At 39.1% G+C, this 14,795-nt stretch overlaps 1 protein-coding gene and 1 pseudogene across 5 annotated transcripts in view; one reads left to right on the top strand and one right to left on the bottom strand.

Annotated features, from left to right (window-relative positions):
- The first annotated feature begins 686 nt into the window (after positions 1–686).
- Positions 687–14,795, top strand: part of UBE3D (ubiquitin protein ligase E3D) — a 188,386-nt gene continuing 174,277 nt past the window's right edge. For 4 of the 5 annotated variants that reach the window (XM_023589982.3, XM_058307083.2, XM_058307082.2 and 1 more), the window contains exon 1: positions 698–943. In XM_023589982.3, the coding sequence (XP_023445750.2) occupies positions 882–943 (62 nt within the window). In that variant the 5' untranslated portion in view covers positions 698–881. Of the gene's footprint in view, positions 944–14,795 lie in introns of all 5 variants that reach the window. The other variant, XM_058307084.2, reaches the window with a different exon arrangement.
- LOC139440056 (mortality factor 4-like protein 2) lies at positions 5,173–5,887 on the bottom strand (annotated as a pseudogene).

Below are 14,795 nucleotides of genomic sequence, written 5' to 3'. Positions count from 1 at the left end.
TTTTTTTTAAAGATTTATTTTTTATTTATTTCTCTCCCCTTCCCCCCAACCCCCCCCCCCTTGTCTGCTCTCTGTGTCCATTTGCTGTGTGTTCTTCTTTGTCCACTTCTGTTGTCAGCGGTACAGGAATCTGTGTTTCTTTTTGTTGCGTCATCTTGTGTGTCAGCTCTCCGTGTGTGTGGCGCCATTCCCGGGCAGGCTGCACTTTCTTTCACGCTTGGCAGCTCTCCTTATGGGGCGCACTCCTTGCGCGTGGGGCTCCCCTACACGGGGGACACCCCTGCATGGCAGGGCACTCCTTGCCTGCATTAGCACTGCGCATGGGCCAGCTGCACACCCGTCAGGGAGGCCCGGGGGTTTGAACCGCGGACCTCCCATGTGGTAGACTGATGCCCTATCCACTGGGCCAATTCTGCTTCCCTGCTGTATTTTAAAGGCACTAAAAAAATACCTCATTATCTTGTAGGTTTTGCAGTTGGGTTTCTATTTTAAAACCTCTACCCTTTGCCATACTATATCTCTAAGGCAGAAAGGTTTCATGTACCCTATGAGAGTTTCTTTTACTGTGAAAGAATGGTGTTTTGTAAAACTTTTTTCAAGTAAAAAATTTTGAAACTTGGTCTCTTTAAGAAAAAAAAGTGCATTTCTCTCCGGCTCAGAGCTGTCGCTGAGGCGCGCTCTCCGTCGGGCAGGCGGCGCTGTGGGCTGGAAGTAGGCTGCGCTAGCCCGGCGCTTGGGTGAGGGCGGAGCACGCAAGCAAGGCTCAGGCTCGTCCAGCTCCTGTTCTTGTTCCTGCTGCACGTGCAGCGGCCCGTGGTCCTTGTGGCCCGGGTTTGTCTGGATTCCTCGGGCAGGATTCCATCCTTTGCTGGGCGGCCACAATGGCAGCGCGCGTGTTCCTGGAGGTGCGGAGAAAACTGCAGAGCGCGCTGCTGATCCTAGGGTAAGGCCAGGGGCGGGAGTGTGGGCATCCGGGAGAGGCGCCCAACCAGCTTTTTTGCTTTCCGGGGAGGTCTCCTCCTTTCGCGGATTTTGAGTTTCTTTCCACTTGCTTAGATAAGTCTCTGGATGCTCAAAGTGGAGTACTCCCCAAAGTGCTGTCCCCAGACCGGCAGTCTCGGGGCATCATCACCTGGGAGCCTCACAAGACCTTCAGAATCAGAATATCATATTCTAAGTGTTCGTATGCGCCTTAAAGTTTGAGGGTCAGTTAGTTATTCAGTATACTCCTGGCAATGACCGGCGTTTCCAACTAAACAAGGCTAAAAGTGCCTTGTCTACCTTTATCCTGATTATAGGACTAATTTCGACGAGTGAGTTTCCTGTTTTGTAAACACCTCCTCCTTTGTTTTAAAAAAATTATTTCCCCAAAACGAATCGCAGAGAAACGCACACAGTCGTTCACTAAACGCATGTTTAAAAGTTGCAGACTTCTTATTGGAGCTTATTCTTTTATTCGTATCCCAAATCCAGTAAGAAGTTGTTGTTTACTACACAAACTCGAAACTTTTAGGAAAAATGTTCTCTTCGTTTGGGAGCAACTTTAATAGTATGTGGTCCCGTCACCTCTTCCCTTTTGACCACTCTTTCAAAAAGAGTAAGCTAGATGGAAAATCCTGAAAAATTCATTTTATGACACAGCGCCACTCGGCGGCAGATGGATGCTTACTTAGCCTGTCCACTTATCCTAATATCTGGTATGGCAGCTTTGGATTTGACATGAGAACTGGGTTCAAATCTAGCTTCTTCACAAGGGTAGACTCATTTAATTTTTATTTCTTCAACTGTAAAATGGAGATGATATTTATAACTATATGAAAAATCATGAGTTCATACAAATATCTCCAATTCCAGTCCACCCTGTAGAGTTGAAGGCTCAAAAAGATAATGTATGTATAAGTCTTTTTAAAATTTTAACCATCATAGAAATATAGATGGCTTTGTATTTCAGATCACTTTAAATCCTGAGTTTCAGCTCCAGAAGAGGAAATTCTTTGCAATTTGCAGGCTTCTGCACCCTTCCCAACCAAGTACTAGAGGTGGTGACTGTGCCCAGTATCCACAGGTTAATTGAATTTTACCTTAATACTTATACTGTAATACAATAAGTATATCATTTATCATCCTGCCACCAGCATCCCAGACAATGTTACACTGTCCTGTTCACTTTCTCCCTGGCCATTTCCTAGTGTCACCTCCTCTAGGACTGGTGTTTGAGTGCACCTACCCACAACCATGCTATTCCAGTAGCCTCCGGATCCTCTGAAACTGTATATTTTTCACATACATTACTCACTTCATTCTTAACTGGTTCTGATTTTTGCAGATGGTGATTTTTTTGTTAACGTATATTTTATATACAATAAAATACACAGATTTTAAACAGTTTGATGAGCTTCGTGTAATGTAAACATCTATATATGTACAACTCAAAACAAGGCACAAACAACTCTAGGGAGTGGATGTGACTCAAGCAGTTGAGTGCCTGCCTCTCACATGGGAGTTCCTGGGTTCAGTTCCTAGTGCCTTCTGAAAAAAACAAAAACAAGCAAAACAAACAAAAAAACTAATTCAGGGAAACTGATAGTGGCTCAGTGGTTTAGCACTGGCTTCCCACATACAAGGTCTCCGGTGCCTAATAAAAAACCCAAAAACCTCTATCAGTTCAGAAAGTTCTCTGGTGTCTCTTTCAGTGAATGTAAAAATTAGCCCTGTTAACTATCATACTGTGATAACTGAAAAGACCAGCTGCAAGTTAATAGAAATGATGTTTCTACCAAGGTGAAACCTCAGTTGTCAGGTGTCATAACCTCTTGATTCATTACTCACCCGTGAACTCCCCATCATCCCTTTCTAATTCTCAACTCCTGAACAAAGATTACTGAGATCTGCCCCCCTTCAAGAGAGCACTGAATCCTCTCTTGAGGAGAGAACTGATCCTAATTTGTTTTAATCCCACTGAAACTCATCAGCCTGAGCTGACGCCTTACAAAAAAACCCACAAAAAAGCCTCCCTAATCTCTCGCTCTCTTTTTTAAAAGATACATAGCTCACACAAAATGTCATATTAAAAAATATGAAGTTCCCTTGTACCCCCACTCCCACACCCCAATATCTCTCATCAGGGACCCTTCATGGGTCCCCTGAAGTACTTTTCCTTGTTTAAGCAAGTTAATAAATTTAACTTTGCTGGACTGCTGGTTTGTCTGTGGCGGTCTTTGGCTATTGATCTTTGCTAACAGTCAATTCCCCCACCTAGAAGCAACCACTATTCTGACTCTTATCAACATAAATTTTGCCTGTCCTTGAGCTACGCATAAATAGATTCATATAGGATATACTATTTTTGTGTGCCTGGCTGCTTTCCTTTAACATAATGTTTTTGAGATTCATGTTTCACCTGTGTTGTTGCATGTATCTTTTTTCCTTAGTTTTCTGTTGTGGGTGTGTATATATTTATACACACACACACACACACACCACAGTTAACTTATCTATTTTCTTATTGCTGGATATTTTGGTTGTTTCCAGAGTTTGCTTAATAAATAGGGCTTCCATAAACATTCTTGTACAAGTCTTTTTGTGGACATACATTTTCATTTCTTGGGTAAATACTTAAGAATAGATTTACTATGTTATAACACAGATATGGATTTTACTTTATAAGGAATTGCCAAACAATGCTCCAAAGTGGAACACTGAAAAAATGGAAGTTCTCATCAGAAAAAAAAAAAAAAGTTTCACATTCTTGTGTACATTTAGTTTTGTCCATTTTTTGTTTTACCTATTCTAGTGGGTATGAATGATATCTCGTGGTTTTAATTTGCATTTTCCTGATGACTAATAATGTTGAGCACCTTTTCATTTGCTTTTTTGCCATTTTATGTTCTTTTGTAAAGTATCTGTTTACATTTTTTTTTTACCATAAAGTAGATTTTTATTTGCATTGAAAGAGTTCTATATATAATCTGGAAACAAGATCTTCCTCAGATATATATTTGTATTTTCTCCCAATCTGTGACTTGCCTTTTCATTTTCTTAATAGAGTCTTCAGTGAGCAGATAATTTTATTTTTAATGAAATTAATTTATCCATTTTTATCTTTATGGTTATGTCTTTTTGTGTCCTAAAAATTATTTGCCTACCTCAAGTTTTTTTCCTGTTTTTTGTTTTTTTTTAAACCCTCCCTAGGAGTTATATCATTTTAACTTTTACATTTAGGATTGTAATTGTCAATTTAATTTTTATGTTTGGAATGAGGTAGAAGCCATAAAGCTTTTTTTTTTGCTGTTTTTTTAAATTTTATTTATTTGTTTATTTTTAAAAATAAGTGTGTACAGTTAACACCATTAAACAGACATTATTTTCCTCATTGAAATAATATGTGTTCATTGGAAATCAGTTGACTGCCTCTTTCTAGATGATTTCATCTGTTCCACTGATCTTTCGTCTATTCTTAAACCAATATAACATTGTCTTTAATGTAGCTTTAAAGGAAGTCTTGAAATCACATAGTATAAGTATTCCAGCTTTATTTTTTCTTGAGATTGTTTTGAATATTTTAGACCCTTTGCATTTCCATATAAATTTAAGAATCGGCTTATTGAGTTCTACCACAAAGATGCTTGCTAGAATTTTGATTGGGATAGCATTGAATCTATAGATAAACTTGGGAATAATGGCCTTCTCAACAATATTGAATCTTCTAATCCATGAACATGGTAAAGCTCTCCATTTATTTAATTCTTTAATTTCACTCAGCAGTTCTGTGGTTTTCAATGTAGAGAAATTGTACATGTTTCATTAGATTTATTTCTAGATATGTGATAATTTTTTATGTCACTGTAAGTGGTTTTTCTGTTAATTTCGTTTTCCAATTGCTCATTACTACTATCTGGAAACAAAGTTAATTTTTGTATACCGACATGTATCCTGCAAATTTGCCAAATAATCCTTGGCGGGAGTCAGGCCTCCTCCTAGCTCTCTGCTAGGCTGGTAGAGAACTGTGTTAACCCTGGCCCTTGGAGGTGGGGGTGGGGGTGGGACTTTCCTGGGATGCTGTGTGGCCCAAGGTCTCTGTAGATGATGCCACGCTAATTGATCAATATACCTTAAGAAGAGGAAGAGCCATGTGTGAATAATAATAATAATAATAATGCAAGACTCTTCTCATCAGGGTGCATCTAAGCCAACACATATTGCTGCAATTCTCATGAATAATCTCAGTATGTGTGGTGCTCCATAAAGCTGGGTCATCAGTCATCAGGGTGAGCCAAAAGGATTTCAGCATCCTGGGGCCTTTTATATTTGTAGAGCAGCTGAGTGCTCTTTTATTCCTGCCATACCTTCATTAATGGTGTATTCTTTATTATTGATGTTTCCTTGAGATTTCTTGCAATTTATGTACTCGTCCAGAATGGCATCTACATTTTTCTTAGCCAGAAGCTGAAATAGCTGCTTCTGTCTGGTAACTAAGCCCCAGTCCTCAACAACCCATAATTTTAATTCTTCAGGAATCTTCACTTTAACTTACATTCAATCCTTAAACACCTCTTCATTTTCAACAGTGGGGTCTGCCTAGGCCCTTTTCTACCAAGGTGGCTGAAGTGTTCACTGGCATTGCCACCATTTCCTTTTCCAGGAGTCTTCAGCTAGTTCTTTCTTGTCTTCCTCTTGAATCCAGAAGCGGGGTGGGGTGTGTGTACTCTGCAGAGTGACCCCTCCCACCCCTAATCTGTTTCAAAAAGCTGGTTCAAAATCCTTCTGCTGTGGACCAGCTGTCTTCTTTCCTGAGGATGCCCCTCTCATCTTCTCTGTGTGTTGTTTCTAGTTGGTTTTTTAAAGTTGTTTTCTGCAGATTGTTGTACATGAGGTTGAGAACTTGGCTTTCTGGACTTATTCAACCCTGTTTTTATTTCAATGAATAATCTTTTTCCTTTGTCCCTTTCCAAGATCTCCTAGTGCATTCTCAGAAGGAATCTCACAGGTCTTCTGGGGAGATCTGGAAGGAAGAAGTTGTAAACACCCTAGAAAACAGGTATCTGAGATTCTGTAATCAGAAATCAAGGATGGTTCTGCACTCAGGATCAGATCTTCTGCTCTTTACCATACAATGAACATTGCTTTTCTGATGGTAACCTGAAACGGAAATCCAACTCTTGCCAACATCTGACGCGTGATCACAGCCCTTCCTCCAACCGCCATACACCCTTTTAATTTTGAGATTTGTTTTGTGCCCCTGTACTGGTGAATGATCCATGTCCACTTAAAAAGAATGTGTATTTTGCTGCTGTTAGGTCTAGTATACTATAAATATCAAATAGATTGATTTATAGTGTTCACATCTTCTTTTTTTTTTTTTTTTTTTTTTTTTTTAAAGATTTATTTATTTAATTTCCCCCCCTCCCCTGGTTGTCTGTTCTTGGTGTCTATTTGCTGCGTCTTGTTTCTTTGTCTGCTTCTGTTGTCGTCAGCAGCACGGGAAGTGTGGGCGGCGCCATTCCTGGGCAGGCTGCTCTTTCTTTTCACGCTGGGCGGCTTTCCTCATGGGCGCACTCCTTGCACGTGGGGCTCCCCCACGCGGGGGACACCCTTGCGTGGCACGGCACTCCTTGCGCGCATCAGCACTGCGCATGGCCAGCTCCACACGGGTCAAGGAGGCCCGGGGTTTGAACCGCGGACCTCCCATATGGTAGTCGGACGCCCTAACCACTGGGCCAAAGTCCGTTTCCCAACACATCTTCTATATTCTTACTGGTTGGTTGTCTGCTTTCTCTACATGACTTAGAGGTGAAAATGAAAATCTGCAACTATGATCATGGATTTGTTTACTTGTCCCTTTAGTTCAATAAATTTTGGCTATATTTATTTTGAAGCTGTTATTACATGCTGATTTAGTGTTATTATGTCTTCTTAATTATGAATTGCCTTTATCTCTGATAATATTCTGTCTTGATTCTACTTTGTTAGATACCAAAATAGATAAACCAGCTTTTTTATCCTTACTGTTTGCACAGCACATTTAAAAAAAAATATATATATATATATATATTTTTCATTAGAGAAATTGTGAGCTTATAAAACAGTCATTCATAATGTGTAGAATTCTCATATATAATCCCTCCACCTTGCATTGTTGTGGAACATTTGTTACATATTATGAAAGATCATCATCAAAATATTACTAGTAACTATGGTCTATGGCTTACATTTGGTATATTTTTCCATATGTCCCCAGATTACTAGTACCATGTATAAGTATTGTACATCTATTATGGTTAATGAGAGAACTCATATTTGTACTGTTAACCACAGTCTTGCATTGCACATCTTTTTCTCCCCTTTTGCTTTAACCTATTTATGTCTTTATGAAGTTTTTTTTTTAAATAGCATGTAGTTGATCATTTTAAAAAAATCCATTCTGCCAATTTTTACATTTTATGTAGAATTCTTAATCCATTTACACTTAATGTAAACATTGATTTAGTTAGGTTTTGTTCTTGTTCCTAATTTTAAAGAAATGTGTCTAGTGTTTTATCATATGGTATGGTTTGACTAGGTTTTGGTGAATTTTGTTTGATAGATTCTATAGTTCCCTTCTATTCCTAGTATATTAAGAATTTTGATTTTGAATAGGTATTGTATTTTATGTCATGATTCTCTGAATGTTTCGAAATGTTCATATTTTTTTCTTTAATTATTATATCTGTGAATTAACTAGAAAGTGAAACAAATACATAAAACAACATTTTTTTCAGAAAGACAAAAACAAAACAAAACAGTGCAAGAATATGATATCTGAGAGAAGGGAAACAAACAAGGTAATTCTTACAAGTATACCAGTTTATTTTCTGAAGTTTCCCTGGTAGTTTCCAAAGAGGTAAAACCCAGGAAAACAATCTCAAACCTGAAAGTAAGTTGCAGTAAGGATATTCTCCTATATAACTACCATGTAACTATCAAAATTGGGAAAGATGTTGCTACCTTCTAATGCCCATACACCATTCAAGTTTTGCCAGTTGTCTACACAGTATCTTTAATACCAAAAGGATCTCGTTCAGAATCACATATTGCATTTACTTTTAATGTCTCCTTAGTATCTTTTAGTCTTTAAGAGTTCCTCAGTTTTCCTTAACTTTAATTATCCTGATATTTTTGAAGATAAAAGTTCGGTTATTTTGTAGAATCTCTCTCCATTTATGTTCATCTCCTGTTTCCTCAAGATTAGATTCAGATTGTGCATCTTGGGCAGGAAATCACAGAAGTGATGCTTTGTTCATCTCATTGCATTCTATCAAGAGCATATAGTTTTGATTTGCTTCATTTTGATCTTGTTAACTTTGATTTATTGTCTGTCAGGCTTCTCCTTTGAAGTTACTCTTTTTCTCTTGTAATTAAGTGTTTTGTGGAGAGGTAGTTTGAAACTATGTAAATACCCGTTCCTCATCAGATGTCCATTTTATTCATTTGTTTATTGTATCAGTTTGCCCCCATTTAATAAGCGGTTTACTTTTTGCTTAAATTGTCACATATTTATGTAATGAAAATATCTTCATACTAGTTTCTGTGTCTTTTTGACATGTCCATGTCTTTCTTTGAGTTCTTCCTTACTTTTTTTAAAATTTATTTTTATTTCTCCCCCCTTCCCCCCCCCAACCGGGGTGGGGTGGGGAGGGAGAGAAATAAATAAATAAATCTTAAAAAAAAAAGACAACTAATCAGTGATAATTATGCAGATCTCCTAAATCAGTTCAAAGAATTGAAGGAAAATACGACTAAAGCGATAAAAGCTATTTGCAAGACACTGGGTGAGCATAAAGAACAATTCGAAAACCTGCAAAGAAAAGTAACAGGTTATGGGAATGAAACACACAGTGGATGAGATTAAAAATACATCAGAGGGAGCAGATGTGTCTCAAGCAATTGGGAGCCTACCTCCCACATGGGAGGTCCTGGGTTTGTTTTCTGGGTGCCTCCTAAGGAAGACGAGCAGACAGCAAGCTGACGTAACAAGCAGACAGTGAGCAGACACAGCTAGCAGACAATGAGCAGACAGATGAGGGTGCCATCTCAGGGAAGAAAAATACACCAGAGGCACATAACAGCAGATTCGAATTGCTTGAAGACAGTGATTTCAAGGACAGAACAGCAGATTTGAATTGCTTGAAGACAATGATTTCAAGAACAGAACATCTTAACTAGAAAAGACAGGAGAACAGAAAGAGAATGAAAAAAATGGAACAGTGTTTCAAGGAATTGATTGACAATGTGAAACACACAAACATACACGTTACTGGTGTTCCAGAAGAAGAGAATAGAAAAGGGACAGAAAGAATATTTGAGGAAATAATGACTGAAAACTTCCCAACCCTATGAAAGACATAAATATCAGTATTCAAGCAGGACAATCCACCCCAAACAGAATAAATCTGAATAGACCTACTCTGAGACACCTGCTATTCAGAATAACAAATATCAGAGATAAAGGATTCTGAAAGCAACAAGAGCAGAGCAGAGCAGAACCTCAATAAGTTAAAGTGCTGACCTCTCATCAGAAACTAGAGGTGAGAAATGGTATGATGTATTCAAGGTACTGAAAGAGAAAAACTTCTAGCCAAGAATTCTGTATCCAGCAAAATGTCCTTCAAAAATGAGGGTGAGTTTAAAGTCTTCACAGACAAACAAAAACTGAAAGAGTATGTTACCAAAAGACCAGAATTACAAGAGATACTAAAGGTAGTGCGGCAGCTTGAAAGGTGAAAGAAGGGCAAGAGACTTGGAGAATAGTGTAGAAATGAAGATTATTAGGATGGGTAAATAAAGGGTAAAAAACTAGACAATAGTAAGATTTGACAATGGAAAGCCAAAGGATAAAATGAACAAAGTAAGTAATACTGTGGCAATTTGATACTATTTATAAATTCCCCAAAAAGAGAAAAAAATATGTTTGTCAACTGATCTCTTCCTCCGGGTGTGATACTCTTTGGTTGTATAATATTAAATTCAAAGGTTTGGGAAGCAGACTTGGCCCAATGGATAGGGCATCCACCTACCACATTCAAGCCCTGGACCTCCTTGACCCGTGTGGAGCTGGCCCATGCGTAGTGCTGATGCGCACAAGGAGTGCCGTGCCGCTCAGTGATGTCCCCCGCTATGGGAGACCCACGTGCAAGGAGTGCGCCCCTTCAGGAGAGCTGCCCAGTGCGAAAGAAAGTGCAGCCTGCCCAAGAATGGCGCCGTACACATGGAGAGCTGACACAACAAGATGACGCAACAAAAGTAAACACAGATTCCTGGTGCTGCTGATAAGGATGGAAACGGTCACAGAAGAACACACAACGAATGGACACAGAGAGCAGACAACTGGGGGGTGGGGGGAAGAGGAAATAAATAAAAAATAAATCTTAAAAAAATAAATTCAAAGGTTTACTTGATAAAGGAGTACGGCTTTGATTTGACCAGGTCAGTAGAGCATGACTAACAGTTGAGTCCCCAGCCCCTTGGTGGGCTGACATAAACAGACAGTCACTCAGGAAGACACAGAAAGAGAGAGAACTCCATAGATACCAAAGGAGAGAATGTCATCTTTGATCCTGCAGCTCTGGGAAAAGAGATGAGCCATTTTTCTGATAGTTTATAGCTGACCTTCTGAAGAGACCAGAGCAGCTGAACAGCTGAGAAGGTCTGGAAAGAAACAAACCCTATGCCAGCCTGTAACTAAGAGAGTAGAAGGCCGAACCCTCACAGAAATTGGCAACCATCTTGCTTTATCATGGCTACAGACTTTGGTGAGAAAGCAACCTTCAGTTGGACACTTTAGAGCCTTGTAAATGCAAGCCTTTACCCCAAATAAATACCTTTTATAAAAGCCAACAGATTTCTGGTACTCTGATTCAGCATCCTTTGGCAAACTAATACCTAATGCCTTTACAGTAATAACATTGAAAGTTAATGGCTTGAATTCACCATTCAAAAGGCATAGACTGATAGAATGGATTAAAAAATATGAGCCATCTATATGCTGCCTGTAAGAAACTCACCTCAGATGTAAGGACACAACCAAGTGAAAGTGAAAGGTTGGACAAAGATATACCACACAAATAGTAACCAAAGAAGGGCTAGAGTAGTGATATTAATATTGGACAAAATAGATTTTAAATGCAAAACTAAGGGATGAAGAAAGTCATTATAAATAAAAGGGAAATTCATCAAGAAGAAATAATTAAATATTTATGCATCTAACCTGAGTACCCCTAGATATAGTAAGGATTAGAGCAGAAATAAATGAAATTGAGGACAACAAAAAAGAATCGACAAAACCAAAAGTTGGTTATTTGAGAAGATTGACAAAATCAACAACCCCTTAACTAGATTGACAAAGATAAAAAGGGAGAAGATGCAAATAAATGAAAGCAGAAATGAGAAGGTGGACATTACCACTGACCCCACAGAAATAAGTGAAGTCATAAGAAGATACTATGCAAAACCGTACACCAAAAAAACTAGACGATATAGATGAGGTGGACAAATTCCTAGAAGCACACGAACATTGTACAGTGACCCTAGATGAAATAGAAGACTGCAACAAACCAATCACAAATAAACAGTTATCAAAAACTTCCCAAAGATGAAAAGCCCAGGACCGGATGGCTTCACAGGTGAATTCCACCAGTCATTCAAAGATGTTCTAATACCAATCCTAATTAAGCTCTTCCAAAAAAAAAGAGAACTGGGAAGAACTCTACCAAACTCATTCTTGAGGCCAACATCACCTTACTACCAAAGCCAGTTAAAGATACTACAAAAAAAGAAAATTACAGACCAATGAATATAAATGCAATGAATGTAATGAATATAACGTAATGTAATATAATGTAATATAATATAATGTAATGTAATGTAATATAATGTAATAAATGTAATGAATATAAATGCAAAAATCTTCACCAAAATACTTGTGAAACAAATCCAAAAGTACATTAAAAGAATTATACACCACAATCAAGTGGGTTTTATCCCAGGTATGCAAGGGTGGTTCAATACAAGAAAATCAATTAGTATAATAAACCACATTGTTTAATTGAAGAAGAAAAACCACATGATCCTCTTGATTGATGCAGAAAAGGCATTTGACAGAATACAGCACCCTTTCTTGATAAAAACTCTAGAAGTAGGAATAGAAAGAAGCCTTCTCAATATGGCAAAGTGCATATATGAAAAACCTACAGCTAGCATTGTACTCAATGGTGAAAGACTGGAAGCTTTCTTGCTGAGATCAGGAACAAGATGAGGATGACCACTGTCACCACTGTTATTTAATATTGTGCTAAAAGTTCTAGTTAGAGCTATTAGGCTAGATAAAGAAATAAAAGCACCCAAATAAAAAGGAGTAAGTAAAACTTTCTATATTCATTGATGATATGATCCTGTATCTAGAAAATCCCGAAAAATCCACAGCAAAGCTACTAGAACTAATATACAAGTTCAGCAAAAGTATAGGAATACAAAATTAATATGCAAAAATCAGTAGCATTTTTATGCACTACTGATGATTTGAGGAGGAAATCAGAAAAAAAATTCCATTTTTAGTATGACTAAAAGAATCAAATATTGAGGAATAAACTGAGCCCAGGACATAAACCACCTGAATTCAGAAAACTGCAAAACATTGCTAAAAGAAACCGAAGAGGACTTAAATGAATGGAAGGACGTTCTGTATTCATCAAATGGAAGACTAAATATCATTAATAGGTCTGTTCTACCCAGACTAATTTACAGATTCAATGCAATATCAATAAAAATCCCAGCAGGGAAAGCAGATTTGGCTTAACTGATAGAGCATCCAACTACCACATGGGAGGTCCAGGATTCAAATCCAGGGCCTCCTGACCCGTGTGATGAGCTGGCCCACATGCAGCACTGATATGCATAAGGAGTGCCGTGCCACGCCCAGGGTGTCCCCCACATAGGCAGGGAGAAGGGGACAGGGAAGGGGAGAAAAAGAAAAAATTTGAAAAATCTTAAAAAAAAAAACCCAACAGCCTTTCCCCCCCCCCCAGAAATGGAAAAGCCAATAATCAAATTTATTTGGAAGAGTAAGGGGCCCTGAATAGCCAAAAATGTCTTAAAAAGAAGAATGACATTGGAGGACTCTGGGCATATTAGATAGGATTGGATTCAGATGTTTCACTTTTACCTGATTAAATAATGATTGAGGCTTTGATTGGGCCACATCAGTAGGACGTTGAGTCCCCGCTCCTGTGGTGGGCAGGGACTCAGAAAACGACATGGCAGAGGAGAAAGTTGGAGTTTTAAAGTTGGAATTTTGATCCTGGAGCCTGGGAAGTAAGCACATAGAGAAGCAGATACATGAGGAAAGAGAGAAGGCTCCATTAGACAAGGCAGAGGCCCCCGAAAGAGAGACGAGCTGTTCACCTGACAGTTTACAGCTGGCCTTGTGGAGAGAGCAGAGCAGCTGAACCCAGAGAGAAATGAACCCTGGGAGAGAGACAAGACTTGTCCCAGCCTGCGGCTGAGATTGGAAGAAGCTGGGACCACAGAGCCTTGGGAGGAGGAGGAAGACTGGACCCTCGCAGACATTGCCCTCCATCTTGAGTCAACATGTGGCAACAGACTCTGAGAGAGAAAGTACCACTTAGGGTACCTTGAGTTGGACTCTTAGGGCTTTGTGACTGTAGACTTCTACCCCAAATAAATACCCTTTATAAAAACTAACCAGGGGGAAACGGACTTGGCCCAGTGGCTAGGGTGTCTGCCTACCACATGGGAGGTCCGCAGTTCAAACCCCAGGCCTCCTTGACCTGTGTGCAGCTGGCCCACACGCAGTGCTGATGTGCGCAAGGAGTGCCCTGCCACGCAGGGGTGTCCCCCTCGTAGGGGAGCCCCACGCGCAAGGAGTGCGCCCGGTAGGGAGAGCTGCCCAGTGCGAAAGAAAGTGCAGCCTGCCCAAGAATGGTGCTGCACACATGGAGAGCTGACACAACAAGATGACGTAACAAAAAGAAACACAGGTTCCCGGTGCCACTGATAAGGATGGAAGCAGTCACAGAAGAACACACAGCGAATGGCCATAGAGAGCAGACAACGGAGGGGGAGGGAGAGGGGACAGAAATAAAAAATCTTTAAAAAAAACCACCAAAAACTAACCAGTTCCTTGTATTTTGCATCAGCATCCTCTTGGCTGACTAATACAGGTATATACATCTTGATCCTTGGATATTTAATACGGTCGTGTGCTTTTCCTAAGAACAAGGCTATTTGCTTATGTATCTATCTTAGGTACTGTTAACCAATTCAAGAAATTTAACATTGTTACAAACCTTACAGCTGATATTGCAATTTTTTTCATGTGCCCTGATAAAGTCCTTCTTTCCTTCCTTGTTAGATCTCATCTAGGATCATGTATTGCCTTTAATTGCCATTGTCTCTAGTTTCTCATATTTTACTTTATCACTTAGACTGAGTAATTTATGTTTATAGTGATTTAAGTTAAGAAGTCATTTCACATTTGGCATACATATATTGTGGTTTTCTTCATTAATTTTTTATTTTTAAAATGGTCAGGAAAGTTATTTCTCCTATGCCATTTATTCCACATAGCAGCTGTATTAGGGTTCTCTGGGGAAACAGAATCAACAGCAGATATCTGTATATAGTATGAGATTTTATAAAATTCTCTCATGTGACTGTGGGGATGCACAAGTCCACATTCCGCAGGCAGGCTGCAAACCAGGGACTCCGATGAATGTTCTTCATGAGTTCCCAGGAGACATTGG

Source organism: Dasypus novemcinctus, chromosome 11 (assembly GCF_030445035.2).
Source record: "Dasypus novemcinctus isolate mDasNov1 chromosome 11, mDasNov1.1.hap2, whole genome shotgun sequence".
NCBI lineage: Eukaryota > Metazoa > Chordata > Mammalia > Cingulata > Dasypodidae > Dasypus > Dasypus novemcinctus.
Note: the sequence above shows the minus strand (reverse complement) of the source record. Positions and strands in the feature narration are given on the sequence as shown.